Raw genomic sequence first — 20,861 nt, 5'->3', positions numbered from 1 at the left:
AAGTGATCTTATCTTAATGGACTTGGTTACATCTTTATTTAATAAAACGCCTGAACAGAAACACTCGGCTCTAAAACACTCGTCATACTTTCAGCAGAGAGACTGCCTTGTGCCTGCCTTGTTTGACTGACTTCCCCCAAAATACCGAATGAGTATCTGAATGTAACCGCCAGGGAAGAGACATCGGCAGGAAGTGCGACGCATGGGCGTCAACGAAGCCGGGGGTTGCAGGTGCGACGCAGGTCGCCGTGGTGCCGGACCCCCGAGGGCTCTGCGTGCGCGCTTCTGCTGACGCGGGAAAGGTGTGGCCAGGCAGCTTTAAAACTGTTCCGATAGCGAGGGGGGACTCTCAGAGCCTTCGGGAACAAGAGAGGGGAGCCCGCCGCCGACTGCAGAGTATCTCCTCGCCAGCGACCATGCCGATGAAGCCAGCTCCGTGCCCGCACCAGCCTGCGCCCGGTAGCTGTCCAGCCGGGTGCGGAGCCAGTGCCGGCGCCGGCAGGCAGCCCCACTGCGCCGCCGTCCTGACCCTGGCCGTCCTGCTGCTGGCTCTCCCCGCCTGCAGAAGTAAGTTTCAGGACTGCTTTCCCACTGCGCTGAAGCACTGTGAAGTTTGTGTGTGTTTGTGTGTTTAGGATGCTGTGAAGTTCGGACTTAAAGGACGCGCGTTATTTGGTGATCGCGGAAAAAGACGTATTTGGCGGGCAAAAAATAGTTAAAGCGTTACCTCAGAGTGATCAAGACCCATTTCCTTTTTTCCCGGGAGCTGTTCACCTCCTGCGCTTGTTAGCGCAAATATCAGCATTGTTGTCGTATCATTCTTAAGCTTTGCAGAATTTAAAAAGCACCTTGAAATGCGATACCTGAAGTTTTTCGCTTGCTCTCTTCAAATGTGAACTCAGTGAGTTCAAAGAGTATTAGTAATAATGTATGTATAACCCTACATTTTTTTCGCGTTTGTGAATCTAGATTGATGGGGACACAGAAAGATAACGTCCAATAACAAATTGTAACCGTTGAGAATAGAAAACCACCTCTATCAGAGCTACTCTGTACGTGCACAGATTAATTCTCAGAAGTAAAGTGTGTTCTCTGTCAGCGATCTCATTTTCGATTTCGGCGCTACTGGTCTCTAATGGTCTCTAATGCAGCCAAATTCCTTGATGTACAATTTCAGAAGTGTCACAGAAAATCTTGTTTTACATGTATAAAGAAAGAAACAGGCAGTAAAGTTTGTAAGGCGCACAGGCGGTCTACAGACGAGATCTCATTACAACCAAAAGAGGCAGCATGAACTGCGTTCAGTCAGAAACGCCGCAATGTTGTCTGACATATCCGCATGCCAGTGTATTTGTTGTACTTTTGTTGTACACAAATTGTGCGACTTGGTATGTCTGTACTAAATATTCCGCTTCTGTTACTAGCTGTGGCGCGGGAACAGAAGTACTGTAGCTAAGCAGTAAAGTGAGTGGTGCCTAACGGTGGCTTAAGTAGGGAAAACCGCGCTGTTTTATTTATTTAAAAAAAAGTTTCTTTAACCACTGTGTCTTTTCTTAAAAATACAAACTGCCATTGTTTCAACCCTGGAAACAGCCGTAGCCTCACGTCACGGAGACACGGTTCACAGCGTGTGTCGGAGCCGGGGCAGTGAGCGGCGAGCGGGCGGGTTGAGACCAAGGTCGAGCGCGGATGAGACACCAGTCGAGGTGATGACCGACAGTTCACAGGCGAGCTGTAGAAACAGGGGTACATTAACACTGTACTTCTAAAGCGCCCTTCAGAATATAATCGCACGATGCGCAGTAGGGCATGCAATACAGATGCAAAGAAACAGATAGGCAAAGCTCAACGAACAGTTTTAGAAAAGACAGATTAAAAAAAATTGGTGTGATTTTAATCGTACTTTGTACTTGTCGAAGTCTGTATACTGTACGTATCGGTGCCGCGAGCCACAACACGGACGTCCCAATAAAAAACTGATGTTATTCAGTCCTTGGTCAACATACAAAGTTTCATTCAAGTTCAGAGCAGGCGTGAGGGGCTCAGGGGTATACTGTAGTTTTCCTCAATAAGGGCTTGAACATTCAGAGAGTGCTGTGTGTCAGAAGTCATTGTCATCCATTATAATGTTCCGTGGAAACCAATGTAAAGACGCCAAACAGGAGTCTAACAGAACTTCCCATTTACTGTATATCTGACACATTTATTTATGTAATAAAACAAAACCTGTTTAGAAAACCTCAGATGTATTAAATTACATTGAAGGACAATCGTGGGACTTTTATTTTGCGATACTGTAAACACATCATTACAGGTCTTCTTATTAATTACCGTTTTTAAGCAAAATCCGTCACGATTGACGTTTGTACAATCGGTCATGAACATGTCGAACGATGTTAATGATCTTTTCCAAATCTACACTTCTGATAGTTTCAAAATCTGCACTTTCAAGTTCCAGAACCTGCCCAGATATGTGAAATATAGATGTGTCAGATATAAATTGGACATTCTGTATCCTCGTGAGAGCCAGACCTTGATGAAATACAGACAGAAGAGTTTAGACATGTTGCAGTCTGGTAAGGATTCCGATGCAGCAAGCCGCTAGATCATTTTCTCGTCTTGAAAGAAAAGCATGAACCAGCTTTTCTTTTTAAAGAATGAAGTGTTCCCAAACAGGGATTTCTGCAAAAACTAAGAGGTTGTGGGGAGTTATTCTAGCTGATTTCTGAACTGTATGCAGGTTGTCCAGTTGTGTTCATGAAGGTGTTTGTCTCTGCTTGGCTGTTGGCGCTACTGATTAAAGTTGCTAATGTTAACCTGGTCACATCCCTCGCAAGGCTATTTAAGGCTGGAGTTCAATAATCATCTGTATTTTGAAAACTTAAATTTTAATTACTTTTATCTCAAAACAAACATTGTGCCGATTTATGAAGAGGGTGGTTCACAGATTGCCAGTAACAGGAAACAGTAAGAAACATTCATATTACCAATGTGCAGCATCCAGGTGGGGCTGCACACTGGGGGTGGTGGAGGGGATCCCCATTACCTGTAAAGCACTGTGAGTGGAGTGTCCAGAAAAGCGCTATATAAGTGTAATCAATTATTATTATTATTCATTATTATTATTATATCCTTCACACAATGTTACCGAAATGGTATCACATCTTCAGAAGAAGCTTTTGACTTTGTGATAAAGCTCTAGAATGACTAAAAATCATAATATTATTAATAATAATTTGAAGTTTAAAGTTTAAAGATTATACTACAGGCATTTCAGGTATTAATCCGTTTCGAGCTTTAAATTCTGATATTCTGTATATGGTTTATATCCGATTTTAGGAATTGGACAGAATTGTTGTTCCAGTTCTGTTTCCTTTAAGACTCATGATTCGTAAAGCAACAGGACACAAGACGAGACTGAGATGCGCTAAGAGGAGGAAGCAGACAGTAAACTAAGTGACTATCAGCAGGGGAGGAGCCCAGCGTCAGGGTGTCAGGACGGAGGAACACAGTATCACTTTGTCCACAGGGGCACGGAGTCTAATCTAACACTCAGCCGGTTTGTACTACAGTGGGAGAGTTCATGGCAGTTCAAGATACTCCAATCTTTTCAGACCTATCTAAACACGTTCAATGTTTTTTTTTTTTTGTGGAAAACCTAGGCTCTGTAATAAGTGACTATATGCATTTAACTATCACTAGTTTATGTATTTCTTTCTCTGCTTTTCTTTTATGAGATGCAAATCCGGTGTGCGAGAGTGTCGGTAGTGTTAGGAGACTGCCTGAACACCGGCAGAGCGCGTGTTGTCTTCCCTGCGGTGTGCCGGTGTGCAGTCGCCTGCAGAAGGTTCGGTTGGTACAGTTCCTGTCTGGTACAGGAGAGAAATCTTCCTCCGATGGGAGAGATTGGTTTGTGTCGCCGGTGGGAGAGACGTGAACGCCGTGGGCGAGCGCGAGGGGATCTCAAAGCGCAGCGCTGATTGGCGTCAGGTGTGGAACCTGCACATTCCCACGCGCCGCGGAGTGGGCAGTGCAGTGGGAGGTGTGCTCCACTGTCACAGGTGTAATGTATCTAATGCACACAGTGTACCCTCAGTTTAACAGACTAATAGAGAGGAAAGGGTGTCCGTTATAGCTAAATATCCGTTAAATCGCAAATACATTGTTTCAGCCCAAAAACAAGCTATTATCTGAGAAAAATATACAGTATATGCTTACTGGATTGTTTGACTTATTTATTCATCAGTTGCAATCATCACAGTCGGTAAAAATTGCTTCACGAAACACAAACAACGCTCATCTCCACAGAGATTCTCAGATGCAGAATAAACACAATAGCATTCAGTATTTTGAAGATGCTTCAATTTGTACAAAGAAACATCTTATTTTGTAAAGGCAAGGTGATCGTCTTTGACCTGCACAGAGAGTCTCGGACGTTGAAAACGAGATTTAATTAGACTGGTGGCAGCTCGCAGTTTGAACCTCTGTGTCAGAACTCGAACAGACAAAGTGTGCAGCATCTCCTCCGTGTTAAGAGCCAATTTCTCCGAATACTGCCTAGACATGTCAGGCTCTGGCTTGTGGGCACATTCTTCACCTCCAGCCATTCTGTGCAGAAACCCTACAACAAGCCCACGTCCCAGGACCCTCAGTGTGCTCAGAAAAGCCCCCGATTCTTACTGAACGTCTTCATATTCATCTGACAGACAGGAATACTGCCAGCCTGACAGCTGCTGAAAACTGCCATGTGGTGCTTTCTTGTGTGTGCCATGAGACCAATGTATTATAAGAAAAAACTTTTCTCAAAAAATACGAACATAAGTTACAACCAAGAGGAAGTCATTTTGCCCATCCAGCTTATCTGAAGTTTAGAAGCTAATTGACCTCAGGACCTCATCCAGATGTGTCTTGAAAGAAACCAGGGTTTTATCTTTAACCACAGGGTACCTCCTGTCCTTAGTTTTTGTAGAAGTTATAGTTTCCACTTGTGTCCTCTGTTTCATGCCGGCAAAGATTCATAATGTGAATCCTGAATTTCAGAGTTTCCTGCTTTACTGACTGCGCTAGCTGGGGATACCTGAGAGAAAGTATTATTCATATAATGAATCTGTTTGACTGTTTGACATTTCAGTCCAAATCAGCTTTCATTTGCATGCATTTACACAGCTGGACAAAAGAAGCCAACATTTGTCTCATCAACCCTTGCTGCTAGACACCTGGGAAACTATTGTAACAGAAACTACTGATCTGTATGAACATACTGACAGAGCAGCAGAGAGTCTTTTCCCTGCAATAGTTCAGGTGGGCAGCTGCGTCAGCATGCGTAGGCTGCAAAGGAACGAGTAAAGGTTTATTCCTGCTGAAAGGAGAAGAACAGAAATAACCATTTCGGCTGTGGAGCTTTCTTCAGGTGTGGATGTTTCTTTGTACAAAGTGGAGCATCTTCAAAATACTGAATGCTATTACGTTAATTCCTCCACACCCGAAGAAGGCTCCACAGCCGAAACATTGTGTTTCCTTTCTTCTCCTTTCAGCAGGAATAAACCTTTACCTGTTCCTTTTCCCTGGCGCTGCCCTGCGAACTTGCCCTGGTAGCATCTCCTCCTCTCCAGCAGCGATGGCCATGCTCAGGGTTCTCTGCCCCTCATACTCAGCGGTATCTCACCTGCTCCTTCCCCTTCTCCTCGCCTCCCAGAAATTACTTCTTGTGAATCAGCCATCTCGTGGGATAGAAAATGTGCAATGTTGTACACCTCTTGATGTATTCTGTGTGTCGGCTTCAGGGGACTCACTGGCAGTTAAGTTTCTCAGCCATGGGACGTCAGACTTACTTGCCACACTGTCCGAGTCGCGCGCTGGTGGACCAGCAGGGGGGGCGGCTCTCTGGACTGGAGCTGCCAGCACCAGTGTCCTCCAATACCCAGTACTGGGAGCGCTGCTGTAGGAGGCGCTGTCCTTCAGATGAGATGCCAAAGGAGGTCTCGTCTTGGTCAGTGAAGATCCTGTGGCACTTCGTCTATCCATCTATCTCTCAGTGTCCTGACTAAAGACCTCCCTGGATTTCCACATTTGGCCTCGTGCTTCTCTGTCTGATGTGCTTCGCAGAAGGGCTGGAGAACAATGACTAAGAAGTGACACTCATATCCAATAAAGCCGTAATGATCTTGATGATGACGGTTTGGTTTAGATTGGTTTACCATCACTGCTGATTACAGGGCCAGATGTACTACAGTATGACACCAGATGTCACCTCACTAGAGACCTGTGAGGGGGCTGTAATGACCAGAGTGCCGCCACTAGAGGACACTGGAGGACACCTCCTCAGATGGTGAATAGCCCACTGGTTATATTGTGAATCGAATGGCGTGTCAAAATGTGTAGATGGGGTTGTGTGTCTGGAGCACTGGATATTGTCAGCTGTCTGTGAGCACAGTGTGTTCTGTTTGTAGTCAGATCAGTAATGAGGTAGTCAGTGTCTGTGTGTATCTGTGCACTGTCCCATTCGATGAAGGCATTGTTTATCACCCAGTGTGGAGTGCTTCAGCCACCCTGACCTGGGTGTGGGTGTGGCCATGTGGCCAGCAGACGCCGTCCTCCATGCTCAGGGCCTTGAACTGTCGAGGCCGAGGAGCAGTCGCTGATGGATTTCCCATCAATCGCTGCTGATGACAGGGGTGGACGTAATGTAACATTGTATTACTGGGCTGGGCAGATTGTTCGGTACTCTCAAAACGTCCCTTCCCGGGAGCTTCCGCTTGTGCTTTCACAAGATCTCCGTGCATGTGCTCTGGATGGCGATATCATGTGCAGATATCTGGGGATGTAAACCGTTAATCTTCCATCCATCCGTCATCCAGCACCGCTTTGTCCAATTCAGGGTGGCGGGGAAGCTGGAGCCTATCCCAGCAAGCAACAGGCCCAGGGCGGGGTACACCGTGGAGGGGACACCATTCTATGGCAGGGCAGACAGATGCAAATGTGCACACACACTCAGTCCAAGGGCAGTTTTCCCAGAAGCTAAGTAGGAAACCAGTAGGAAACCAGAGCACTGGGAGGAAACGCATGCAAACACAGGGAGAACATACAAACCCCACACAGACAGGACCTCAGGTATTGAACTCAGGGCCCCAGCACTGCGAGGCAGGAATGCTGACCACTGCGCCACTGTCCTGCCCTCTGATTGTCTGGTCCCTTGCACTCTAATAGCTGGGAAAACCACAGTGCAGTTTATTTTCAACTCATGAAGAGTCTGTGAACAGCACGCTCATTGATTTTACAATGGGAAGAGAAAGACACACAGTTGTCAAAAAATTGATGAAGTTACTATAAAATAAATTAAATTACAGGCAGAAGGCAATGAAAAGCCTCAGATGTGCAGGGAGATCTATTATTGAGCAGGGGGACAGCAGCAGGGCTCTAATCAGATCTAGGAGACAATTTCACATATCGGCAAGAGCAGAAAGATTAATCCTGCAAGCAATCCTTAAAAACCCTGAGGAACAGGCAAGCCTGTGCAGCCTGAGGCAGCAGAATGTGCAACATCAGCTCTTAAGGGAATAATAAGTCCACTGGCGAGGACTGGCGAGGCAAAAGCCTTTTGATAACAAAGAATAAAGAAACAACTGCCAGAAATGGGGTGTATGTTGTTAATTGAAAAATCTGGTTATTTAGTAGAGGCCAGTAGTGTGACAGGTGAATGATTTGTGTCAGAGAAAACACCAAAACTTACAAAGAGCTGGGGTGTGGGGAGAGTACTGGTGAATCATCCAGGTGGGGCTGCATACAGGGGGTGGTGGAGGGGATCCCCATTACCTGTAAAGCGCTTTGAGTGGAGTGTCCAGAGTAGAACTATATAAGTGTAAGCAATTATTATTATTATTATTACTATTATTATTATTATTATTATTATTATTTCCACTGGGAAGGTTTAATAACATCAGGGTGGTCCGTTCGCTGTCTAACTCCTTTAATAAGGGGCAGTTAATAATAACAATGAACAATTCCTTCACTTCTAAAGCACTCTTCTGCACACTCCACTCGAAGCTCTTTACAGGTAATGGGGATCCCCTCCACCAGCAGTTGGATGATGCTCCAGTCCTCTCCCCACACACCAGCTCTCAGTGGGGAGGAGAACAGAGTGACGGAGCCAGTTCAGAGATTATTAGGAGGCCATGATGGGTAAAGTACTGGGGGAAATTTAGCCAGGACACCAGGGTAACACTCCTACTCTTTTCGAGAAACTCTCTGGGATTTTTAATGACCACAGAGAGTCAGGACCTCGGTTTTACGTCTCATCCGAAGGACGGCGCCTGTTTACAGTACAGTGTCCCTGTCACTACACTGGGGCATTAGGACCCACACAGACCACAGGGTGAGCGACCCCTACTGGCCCCACTAACACCTCTTCCAGCAGCAGCCTCAGCTTTCCCAGGAGTCTCCCATCCAGGTCCTGACCAGGCTCACACCTGGTGGGCGGGCCAGCTGGGAGCTGTGGGGTGAAATAGTTCCTCTGCAGCTCTGCCTTCTAAGGGGGATCTGTCACCTCGATCAATAAGTGGGGCTCTTCCTTCAGCACCAGAACTGACCAGATAATGTCATGAGGACAAGCTCCCATGGCACTGTCTGTAAGAGTGGGGGTTTGGGATCTGGAAGAGCTGAGTCATGAGCAGATTCCGTGCAGTCTGGCCTTCCTGAAATCCCCTCTTTCTCCCTTCCTCACCCAGCCTGCTGTGCATGATGTAGAGGGATCCCCGCCCCCCGTTTTGCACTGGGCTTGGGATTCTTGGGGATGAATGGCCCTGTTTCAGGTCGAGGAGGTATTTGGAGTAAAAGAACTGTGGTGCAGCTCGTGAGGAGGCCTCTTGTTCATGTGGACTCACGATGCCCCTGTGTCTGCTGTCGGTTGTGTCTCTCAAGGTGCCCCGGCCCTGCTGCAGGGACCACAGGCAGACCAGGAGCTCCAGCTGTGGAGCGAGGTGAGGGCGGCGCTGCCACAGTGCTCTCTGCTGGGGCACTTGGCTGTTGAGGGCTTCCCATAATCATATGTGCTGTATGTATTCTGCAATAAGGGCACTTGTTAATTACCCATGTATTAGATATACTGTATAATATAAAATACCTATTATGCATCTAGATTTTATATGTTATGATACATTTATATTAGTGCAATTCTAATAAACACTTAAGCAAGATTATAGGCAGTGTTTAACTATAAGAGCATTTGCAATGTATTGCAGAGACCCCTTGAGGACTCCCGGGGGGAGTTTGCTCTTACCAGCATTGTAAAGAAATTCTACTTCCTTCACACACTAAACTAATCTCATCACAAGTATGGGCACAATACATTCCTATTTTTTTGAGAAATGAAAGGGATCCGTAGTGAAGTTAAATTTTTCCTAATTGTTCCAAAAAGATATTAATTACAGTGAATGAAGGGCCAGTTCCTTCTGTACAGAGAACCAGACTATCCACAGGACTAAACTTGCATCCTTTGTACTCGTCCCGAGAACTTTAAAAACATGCGATTCCTTCTGTAGATAGATGACCTCTGTTCCTCTTACCTCTCTGCTGACCTTCAGTCTCAGGTGAGTGGCATCTGGGTCTGGTTCTAGAAAATTGTGAGCAGTTTGCAGTGAAGTCAGTGAAGTTGAATGTGCTGAACCCCTCCTCATGCTCTGTGTCTTGTTGCTAGGCGCCCAGCGTCCTGGAAGAACTTTGCTACTCAGTCATGGGGATCGTACACAAGTCTCAGGTAGGGACAGCATCCTTCCAAAAGAACTGCAGGCATGCTTTCCTTTCCTTTCAAGAGTGCGTTGCCATGGGATATCCAGGGAGGGAGATTGGTAAATCTGTCTACAGAGCAGCAGTCAGAAATATCAACTGACCAGCACTCGCAGGTTGACCACAGCAGGAGATACAGGACAGTCAGGGTAAATGAGACAGGGAGCTGTCTGCCATTGCTCAGACAATGATACCAGCTGTGTTAAAAGAATGCAAACAGGAAGGCACCACAGGAAAAAAACACCTCTCCTTTACCTGCTTGACTGTCCTAAACTGTTTACGTGCGGGACAATTATACCAAAAATCTAAAAGAAAGAGCAGCAGATGGATTTATTGATTCATGTCCTGCTGTGTGGCTGATGTGCGGGAGGTGTGATGGGTACCTGTTCACACCTGTGATTCGAAGGGCACACCTTCCTGTAAGAAAAAGGCTGAAGCAGGGAGACTCTGTACACAAGGGTGGCAGCGCGTGGGCTGTCCACACCCATGAGGACGTCCGAGATGATCAAAGGTTCAGAGATGGAAATTCTCCTCTTCCTACACTTCCATCAGACCTGAGTGGAGAACCACTTATCAGCAATGGCTGAATCTCCTGTTCCCCAGATGTGAGAGACGAGCTGGTGTCTCTCTGTTTTAACTAACTTATCTTCTGTAAATTGACATCTGAAGGCCATTCTCAGAGGTAAATTGGTGGAAATTAAGTTGGAAGTATGCTGTAAATGATATATATATATTATATATATTATTGTTGCAGAATAATGCTTGACCAAGAGGGCAAAAGGCCATGGCTCAGTGTTCATTGGCTTTTCCTGTATTTTCAGTTATATGTCTCAGAGGGTTTATGAGCTTGGCAATTAATCAAGGCAGGAAAATGAACAGAGACTCTTTCAGATCACATGTAACAGGAGGAAAGATGCCTATAATCTAGAAACGTTCTCTAGACAGGAATTATTGGTACTTTATTTCATTTTAACATCATAAACCTTTGAGCGACGGAGGACAGGATCGCTCTGAGATTCCTGCTGTTTCTCGGCTTTGATTTCAACCGATTTAGTGGATTTTTCTCCCAGAACAATATCCTGGAGGATCATTATTGTTTAATCAAATTAAGTGATTTCTTCAAGACAGAAAGGCTATGAAATTACCATGTCATTGGTAAAGAAAGTCCAAAACGTGTTTATTTTGACTTAGTAGCACTCATTAACCAACTGCTTTGAGACAGAATTTGATTCTATTTGGTCACAATCTTTTCTATAATCTCACAAACCCCTGGTGATTTTCCATTCTGTTCTTATTTCTCAACTGGTAATTTAATGAGTTCCTTTGTGACTCACAGACTGACTAATCAACTTCTCATGACCCAAGATAGTAATTTGCCTTTGAAGTAATCTGTGATTGTGATTTTATGGTGAATCTGGCTAGCACTCCAATTCTAAACACAACTAGGTTTGGCATAAACCATCTTCATCATAGTGTCCTTGTTTCACAGTTTAACAATTAATATTTAGGACAGAGTGAACGACAGTTCTATCAAACAACACATAGTACGTGGTGATGATAGTGATAATTAAACTTTTACATAGTCTTATATAGTGACTCTGAAAGTGATCTCATACAATCTAATCACAAATAACAAATAGCTGTATTAAAGTCTGAATTAACTAATTACATTGAGATCAAGCGTTCTTAGAGCTCTAGCCTCCCTGAGAGTTTTATTTCTTATTGTAAAGCACTTTGAGAAGCTACTTTTACAAGGCATATACAGTATAGGTGCAGGCAAAGCTTATATAGTTTGCTCATACAGTAGGTGTGCTGTTATGTGCCTGCATGAGCAAAAGTTGTTGTTGTCCACTGGTTTAAGTGAAAAGCATTTGGAAACACCTGAGCCCATATTCCTTTCCCTTTGTTTACAGGATGAACGAGCAAAGGAGCAGAGTAAAAGGGTAAGCAACATCAGAGGCATTCCAAAATCTTCCATTATGAGTTAAGTGAAAATGTACATCTGTGTAGGCACCTTGGTAAAAAAAAAAAACATATCAACTTTTTTGTGCAGTTCTTATTTCATTACACAAAGAGCCACAACTCAGGCAGCTCTGACCCTGCGGTAAGTTGCTAAGCCCGTGCTCTCTTGGATTGTGTGTCCGCTTACATAGAAAGCCCTGTAGCTTTTTCTACAACATCTGCAAACCAGAAAGGACAGAACAGACACACCTCCCTGCACAACCAAACAGAACACACACACCTACCTGCACAGCCAAACAGAACACACACACCTACCTGCACAGCCAAACAGAACATACACACCTACCTGCACAGCCAAACAGAACACACACACCTACCTGCACAGCCAAACAGAACACACACACCTCCCTGCACAGCCAAACAGAACAGACACACCTCCCTGCACAGCCAAACGGAACAAACACACCTCCCTGCACAGCCAAACAGAACACACACACACCTCCCTGCACAGCCAAACAGAACACACACACACCTCCCTGCACAGCCAAACAGAACACACACACACCTCCCTGCACAGCCAAGCAGAACACACACACCTCCCTGCACAGCCAAGCAGAACAAACACAACTCACTGCACACTCAAGCAGTGCCACATTGTTTGTTTTTAATTTAACGGCAGTGCTTTATTTGAAAATGGAAACGTTAGTTTGAGAACTGGTAGAAATAGCAACTCACTGTTGGCAGATTGTCTTTGCGGGGACATCAGTACGTATTTATATTAATGAACAACATCTTAATGTTAAAAGGAGTATGGTCTCCAAGGAAACAGTCCATCTTTTTTCATATTTCTGTCACTCTATGTTTTCATGATACTGCTAAGTAATGACACAAAACCCCACTTAGTACCTTCATTGAGAAGCACAAAGTGTAGTTTTAGAGTGAAGCAACAGAAGGCCAGCCTTTATCAGGGTGCTTCTGATATCCGCTAGACCTCACCTGATATCGTCAGCAGTACAGCTGCACGTGGGTCACCTGTGGCAACAGTCTTTGGAGAAATCCTCTACAGTCAGCACATACATTAAAAACCAGTCATGACCATGTCAGTCCAGCCCAACATTTTAAACCCTGCAACACATCCATACAAACCCTAACGCCACAGTCCAAGGCCGGTCACTGCATCTCTGTCAATCGCTCCCTGCACCCCTCTTTACTGCTTTCTTCCTGTGCGCTGTCCCTGCTCGCCCAGACTGCTTCTCTCTCCCTCCCCGTGTCCCCGCTGTGTCCCCGCTCTGCCCCCTGCTCCACGCAGCCCACCCCCCCAGCACGAGTTCGCCAGCTGCATGCCTGGAGTCCGCATGCTGGGACACGGACCGGCAACATGAAAGGGTCAAGGTGTTCTTTCTACGATGTCAGCAGATGCCATGAGGAACTGGAGGAGGAGTTCCTTCTCCCTTGCCTGCATGCCATGTGCCCCTTAGAAAGGATCAGAAGATAGGCAGGCTGTGTAAGGTCCAAGGAGGTGTCCTGAGGCCCTCATGTGCAGCTGAACATTTTGTCATTATTACTATAGGGTTAAAAACACCATTTCAGTTTTGCCCAAGGCATTCTGCTGAAATTCATCAGAGCGCTAGAGCAGATGGATGAAATGCGAATTTGTTTCTGCATATTGATGTTGCTCCACAACATCAGCAGAGTCCTGATGGAACCTGCTTAACGATGCTGAAACCAAATGAACCTTAATCAATCAGGAGTTTAGAGTAGGAGTTAACTGAGACCCCTCGGCCAGCAGCCGATACCTGGTTAGAATTGCTGAGGAATTGGAGGACAGTGCAACAGGAGCAGAGAAGGAAATCTGACAGTACAGCTGGAAATTGGAAGAATCTGAAATACAATCACATTTTCTGAGGATAAAGAACTTCTTTAATTTTCAGAAAATGTTATAGTCATGCCGTATCTTGCTTGTGAACATTGTACTTCACGGAAGAACCATTTCACCATTCATCTGCTTCAACCCAGCTTGATTACTAAAACCACTCTAGAGCTGCATCTTCCAAGGTGCCTGGTGCCTGTCGAGTGCTCACAGTTACTGAAGGTGTTAAAAATACATCAATTGCAAAGAAACTTGCCCTTTCATGTCCGGTGCATGAACACGATGTGCCTCAGTTACATTTTCTAGCTCTCTCTGCTGTGTTCATGCACTGGATGCAGAGACACCCTGGAGGTGTTCTTGGTTGGTACTGAAAGCCATCAGCCGGTGCATCTGTCCAGTCTGAGTATGAGGAAGACGATACCCTGTTGCCCTGCCTTCTGTTCTCTGTACTGTTCCTGTGGCGCGCAGGGAGATGTGCCGCCATCTCTCGGGCAGCGGTCCATTGTTTATCACGTGTCTGTTCATGTCTCTCAGTCCTCTGTGCTGCATCCTTTGCTGCAACTTGTTCCCCAGCTCCATGCGAGAAGACTGAGGAGGTTCCGCAGTGACGTATGTACAGTAACCTTCCGCATGCTTCCATTCCTACCGCCTCCCTCACAGCCCCGCCGGCGGGCCGCACTCATGTTTCTTCACCGGCGCCGCATGCGCTTGCGTTCGGACACATCACAGCAGCTCGCTTCTCAGACCCCCTAGGGAGAGTCGCTCAGACACGGGGTTTAGGTCGGCTTCATGCTCCATTCCTGGGATGGATTGCTTTTCACGACTGAATTTGTCTACATTATCATTTTAAAGGTTTTGAATGCTCGAGATAAACAATTTGCAGCTATAAATACATTTTTGACTGGAACTGTTTGTCATTCGTTCAACACAAAAGTGTCTACTACTGTGTACCACATCTGTGCCAACTTAAATGAAGTCCATTTAATCCTCTGCTGCAGAAATAACCTATTTGTTTCTTAAAAAATAATAGGACAAGTTTGCCTCTTGTGGGTATTGCATTATTATTTATACGGTATTTAAAAAAGTGAGAAGACTTTCAACAGTACAGGACATTTTGATAGGTACAGTGAGCTCCAATTGTCACTTTTACAAAATGTTTCTAAGGTCACTGAAATCGAAGTTCCAGTAATTGCCAGTGTTTCAAGACTGTTTTCCAGAATTACCTGTAAAGATTTGCTAACAATCTTGCTAAATACAAGAGGCCGCTGATGATACAAACAAGTAAAACAAACCACAAGGACCAGCATGAAAGTGGCTAAGAGATGCCAGTACCAGATTTCAGGATTTTTGCATGAAAATACTGTAGCTGAGTTGCTCTTCAGCCTGGCTATATGATCAGCAGAGTGCACCCTGACTCTGAACGCCTGCTTCTCAAGTAGACTCAAGGCAGTAAATGCAGCTGTTACCTGAAGAGGGCCTGATTCCTAGCACATCCTGGTCACTGCAGTGTGAGCAGTAGGTGGGAGCTACAGTGTGAGCAGCAGCAGGTGGGAGCAGCAGGTGGGAGCTTGTCACGATTATAGTTCCCCCTCCTTAAGGGTGCTCCAGCCCTTTCACGTGAGACTTTATTCTGTGCACCTGTTTCCTATTCCCAGCCCATCTTAAAAGCCAGGCGCCTACGCTCATCCGGGCTCTGCATCTGATTTCCGTATCGTGCGAGTCCGGGACCTGGAAGCGCCTGGTCCAGTTAAGGTTTTAGTCTCTGTTCCCGTTCCCGTTCCCTGTCCGCCGGTTCCGACCCGGCCTTCGTGTTTTAATTCCTTGTTCTGATGGATCTCCTGGTTTTGGACTTATTCTTGTGTTTTGGATACCCTCTAAGGATTATTCTTTTGGATTGTTTGCCTCGGCCACACCTCCCCTGTGCACCAACGCACCTTGGACACGCCCCCCTGTCTTCAGCCCCGTATTCCTGCATGACGTTTCCCCAGTGTTTCCCCACTTCTTCGGATTGTGTCGTCCGCATAGGGTCCGGAAAGAACTGTTCGTTACAGAGCTGCAGTGTGAGCAGCAGAGTACTGCATGGCCTTCAGCAACCCACACAAGTGTGTGCCTGCCTTGTGGTTATTGCACTGTTAATGGGGCCTCTGCATTAGCAATAATTTCCACTCCGCTCATCACTGTGAGCTAAGATTAGTCCACAAACAGGAAAGCACAGAGCAAGTTCAAAACAAACACAACTCGCTCTGCCCCTCCATGGCAACCTGAGTCCAGTCTTGTTACGAGAGGAAGAGACTGTTTCCAGGTAACAGCCTTAAGACCCCACACACACAAACATATTTAGTCCTAGTTGTTAATTTCTGCAAACTTGTGTTTCTGTAAAGTAATTGAGGATTTTTGGTTTTTAATCAGCGTAACCTATTATCAGGTAGCCCATGATGGTACATAATTTTAACCTCACCAGTGCCCAGTGTGACTCTGGAGAACTGGATGTGTTTGTAAAGAGACTGTTATTTTAACATAGTGTCATCTTTATTAGTAAACCAGGACCTACAATCAACCCCTTGGAGAAAAGCAGCCCAATAAAGCTCCTTTTCTCCAAGAGGTTGATTGTAGGTCCTGACTGGTGTATAATTCCATGCACAACTCTCTGAGTACATGTTTTGAGAATGAAGTGTTTTATTTCTTTTCAGGATGTTTTTTTTCCCCTTCAGTCTCTTTGGGTGTGTGAAACGGAGGGAGTGCTTAGAAAGTTAGTTGACTTATTCAAAGACGTGCTTCCTGGAAAACGCTGGGGTGCCGTTGGGTGGAGAAGGCAATGGGACCCCTGAGCTCTGAGCTGGTCAGGAGGCTTGCGCTGTGTCTGCCCACACCAGCAAGCCAGAAGGCACCCTGTGCTGCAGATCGCCCTTGTCCATTTGAGGGCATTCTTATAGTCCCTGATTTTACAAACCAAATTTCATGACTTCCCTCTGCCCGTTTTTACCAATACAGCTGAAGTCGTAAGCACCCAGCGCCCAGACTGTGCACGTCAGTGTGCGAATGGGCCAGTCTGTCCAGGTCTGGCAAACTGCAAGGCAGAATGTGCCCAGAATCTGGAACACCAAGAGCTCACTACTGCCCTGAACTGAGGCGGAAAAAGTTTTATACCTTTTATTAGTGAGGCATAGTCAACAGGGAAACTTGTTCAGCTATGAAAATGCGTCAGTGGGACGGCAGGTGTATGCTAATCACTCCACAGGTTTCTGTTGAGTTCAGGGTGGGATTAGAGGAAGCTGAGTGTCACCTGGTTTTACCCAGTAAGATGAATTCCTTCTCTGTATTTTTCAGGATGATCTTCAAGGACCTGGTGGGATTCAAAGCCGAGGATACTTCTTATTTAGGGTGTGACATTTAAAAAATAACATTTTTCAGTGAAACTGCTGTGCACAATGAGAAATTGATTATGGATTTCTTTATGTCACTCTTATTCCTGACAGTGTTAGTAGGGTTAGGATTGTACTCACTGTCTCACCTGACCTTTACTTATGTTACAAAAGAGACTATTAATGCCTGGTTGTACAGTATGTGTTATTGCTGTTGTGTTAATAGATTTTGTTGGCACACAACACACTGTAGACACAGGCATATCCTGGGAACATGGGAGCAAACCGGAGCCTCGGAGAGTCCTGGTGTTTCACAGGGAGAACATTCCCTGTCTGGAATCAATCCGTGAGCCAGCTGCAGAGTGGAGATTCAGATCTGTTTTTTATAGTTAATTCTGAGATTTTAGAATTGTGTCTCCATAGTACAATTTGAGTGTTATATGTTATTTATTATTGCATTGTGTCAAGCTAGTAAGAAGCTCCTCTCTCCCCAGGGAGCTTGGTGTGTTGTGATTTGTGATTTCCGGGACAGCTTTTAAAAGTTTGTTTAAGCTCTTCCACCTTTCTATAGGGCTTTGTGAAAAAACACACACAAAGATGCATTCAAATCAGGTCTCATGGTCTCTACTTCTCTGGTTACTCCCCTGTCAGTACAGCCTTCTGCTTCCAAGTGAGTTATGTAATGAATGAACTGTAATGAACTCCTTCAACTACAACATGAATACAGATACACGCCGCAAACATCTGAGCTATGTCACAAAGAAAAGAAGCTGGAACAAATGTAAAAGATATTTCTCAGTCCCAGGATGTTTCATACACACAAGCTCATCGCGGCCTTCCCCTGCTTTCTCTTTCTGCAAACCAAGTCCATCTGATTAAGACGAGCCCTGTCTGTGTAGGATATTGACAAACATCCCCAGCTCAGCAGCGAGACTGTAACACATGTTGTCTTTTGACATGCAGCCAAGGAATGGAAGAAGATCAACTACGTTTATCTGAAGGGGTATGTCTGATGGCTTTCGGGGTTCAACTCCAAATCGTTTTGTTAGTTTCAAGAATAAACTCATGATATAAAAGCAAACAGGATGTCAGGCTAAATAGCTAAAAGTGTAGCATTTTAATCAAGGTAGTGTGTTAAACAATGCACTGGTGAGACCTGATATAGAATACTGTGTTCAGTTCTGATCACTAAATTACAAAAATAGATATTACTGCTCTGGAATCAGTCCAGGACAATCAGATACATTCCAAGTATATTCACAATCCTCCAACACATAGACAAAGCAAAGCCAGTAGATGCCTTCAGAATCGACAGTGAAAGCAAGGGGAATGAGCGGTAACTAAGTAGAAGTACAGTGAACACTAAGAACAGTTGCACTTCTTTATGCAAAGGGTTGTGGGGGTCTGCAGCAAGCTGCCCAGCTGTGTTCTTGGGATGTATTATCTACTAACTCCCACGGAGCTAATTGGGCAGTATGGCCTCATTTCTAACCTTTCTTATGTTTATATAATAACTATAATGACATAACTAAAATCAGGGCTGTGTCCTTACTTTTCCTACCTGGATAACAAACACTCAGCTGTTTTCTTTGTGGTTTATAGTCATTCCAAAGCTTTTTACAAACACATAACAGTGACTTGCATTGATTGATGGTCTTCAGACACTGTGCAAGTTTTATGGGAAACTCTGAGGAGCTTTAATGTGGACTCCTGGGTTCTCATTAAATGAGAGTTTTTATAAGTCGCCACAGGATTCTTTATGATTTAGCAAGTTGATGACACAGTAGTGGATCTGAAGTGCTTGATGGTTGAATCCTTCGCTCCTCTGAGGGATGAGAAAGAAGTTTTATTTTGAATCCGGAAGATGAGTGATTGCACATTAGGGGATGATCCTGGGGCAGGGAACAAGAGCACCATACGCATTTAGATTTTATTGTGCAATAAATGAGATTTCGGACATCTCAGTTTAGTTGAAACAAAGGAAATAGTCCAAGATACTTCACAAAAAATATGAAGTGGTTCGTGGTTTTATTGTAATATTAAACTGAGCCCTGGCCGTCCTGCGTGGAAGACAAGGTGAAGGGAAACAAGCCCTCTGACTGATGCTCTGTGCTTGCAGAACTGTGGGCCGCTGGTCTCCCCTCGAACCCGGGACTGGAAAGGGGAAACATCACCCCAGCACAGCACATCCCAGCTGAGCAGGACCATACCAGCTTTAAAATCTTTACACTTGTTCTGTATCAATTTCGAATGTACAAAAAAACGAGAATAAATACATTTTTTTGGTTACAGTGCTGTTTAACTATAATCTGTTATTTAAATTAAAAAAGAAGCATCGTGAACTGTTCCATTGTTGGTGTAATTTTCATCGGGGTTTGGCAGTAAACTAAAAGCTCATTCTTCAGAAGTGCTCAGGATGGCTGTGACAATGAGGACTGTACAGTAAATGTGTTTTGTTATAACAGTACAATTCCTAGTAAACAGCTGTATTTTTTCATGAGAATGCGTGGTTCCAGGTTTCAGAAGTTGGTTTGAAATTAAATGCACACTGTATATACCATATGTGTGTGCTGCATGTATATGTCCATGTAGATATTCATATATGAGTGCACACGCAGACACTGGATTTGAGATGCATTTAAGCCTTGTGTGTTTATATGTTGACTGTCAAAAATCAAAATGAAGAGATGGGGTACATACAGGCACAAAACTATAAGAGCAAGTCTTCCCAGGACCTGCGACAATCTCAGCATGATACCTGTAGAAGCACCGTTGGTCGGTCACTGACAACCAGCGATCCATAGTCTTTTTTTCCGAGTTCCCTCGGCTGCAGCCGCTCCAGACAGCTGGAGCACGAGCACTGCCTTTAAACCAGCTGTGTGCCAGGGGGTGGGGCTGCTGCAGAGCCAAATATCAAAGCAGCAGATAATTCGACGGCTCTACACAAATGTCAGGACTATAAGCAACACATTTCAAGAAACAGAAGCTGCTGCATCAGCAGGCGATAATGATATAATTGGAGTGATGGAAACAGAGGTAGCAGGGAGCGAAGGAGACCAGTACAGCACTAGTGGAGCCACGGTGTTCAGAGAGACAGGAAAGGAGCAGCAGTGTGTCTGAAACAGGGCTTTCAGGTTCAGGAGCCCAATCTAGAGGAATCAGGAGTCAGACCTCCAGAGAACTCAAAAGCCAGCGTTAGGAGTTGTGCTACAGCTTCCCAAGCTTCAGTGTCAGTTATAAAGCCGTCTTAAATAGCGACATTGAGGATGAGTGTGTAAAGGAAGAGTCGACAGTGTGGGAGATATTAATTCTCTTCACCTCGACTGTGACAGTAGCAGTCAAACAAGATCATTCTGTATATGCTATATCTCGCATTCACATGGACTACACCACATTTAAAACACATGTATATAAAATATTACATACTGTATATATAGATCAAATCTGTCACGTGCCGGGCTGGTGCCAATGAATGAATCTGCGTTGACCTGGACATCAGATACAGCGCAGGGCCTGTACAGTGGCGACAGACGCCACCAGAACTCATTCATATATATCGCCAGAGACAGCGGCGCGCTCTGTAACAGCACAGCGAACACATTGCCACTGACTCCTGGCTTGGAAGATAAGGTGAAGAAAAGCTGTGGGTGGAAAGTCTGGAATTTAAAGAGCCACACTTTTTTCGGCTTCAGTTGTAGGAGGAAACGCATCACATTTTCCTTTACGATTTATGAGTCTCCTCACCTTGTACACAGTTTCAGCTCTGAGCAATGAAGGCATCAAGGAGAGACGCCTGGGCATTGGGAGTGTGTTAAGTGTAATTGATCACAGGTTTTGAAACAAGAGGGGAACTTTTAACCAAATGTTTCTGATCGTTAGAAAAAGAG

The 20,861-nt window shown here is 45.1% G+C and overlaps 1 protein-coding gene across 3 annotated transcripts; it reads left to right on the top strand.

Annotated features, from left to right (window-relative positions):
• Nucleotides 1-234: 234 nt before the first annotated feature.
• nmu (neuromedin U) lies at nucleotides 235-19,265 on the top strand. 3 transcript variants are annotated; one of them, XM_088633373.1, is made up of 10 exons: nucleotides 235-567; nucleotides 8,917-8,975; nucleotides 9,537-9,584; nucleotides 9,692-9,751; nucleotides 11,694-11,723; nucleotides 11,834-11,884; nucleotides 14,147-14,221; nucleotides 16,940-16,993; nucleotides 17,938-17,977; nucleotides 19,094-19,265. In XM_088633373.1, exons 1-9 carry the CDS (start codon nucleotides 417-419, stop codon nucleotides 17,971-17,973), a joined length of 564 nt encoding a protein of 187 aa, XP_088489499.1. In that variant the 5' UTR covers nucleotides 235-416; the 3' UTR covers nucleotides 17,974-17,977; nucleotides 19,094-19,265. The 3 variants fall into 3 exon arrangements, with proteins under 3 accessions (XP_088489499.1, XP_088489507.1, XP_088489516.1); XM_088633381.1 differs by lacking the exon at nucleotides 11,834-11,884 and having other exon boundaries at nucleotides 237-567; XM_088633390.1 differs by lacking the exon at nucleotides 14,147-14,221 and having other exon boundaries at nucleotides 237-567.
• The last annotated feature ends 1,596 nt before the right edge of the window (nucleotides 19,266-20,861 follow it).

Source organism: Lepisosteus platostomus, chromosome 1 (assembly GCF_059453375.1).
Source record: "Lepisosteus platostomus isolate fLepPlt1 chromosome 1, fLepPlt1.hap1, whole genome shotgun sequence".
Classification (NCBI taxonomy): Eukaryota; Metazoa; Chordata; class Actinopteri; order Semionotiformes; family Lepisosteidae; genus Lepisosteus; species Lepisosteus platostomus.
Note: the sequence above shows the minus strand (reverse complement) of the source record. Positions and strands in the feature narration are given on the sequence as shown.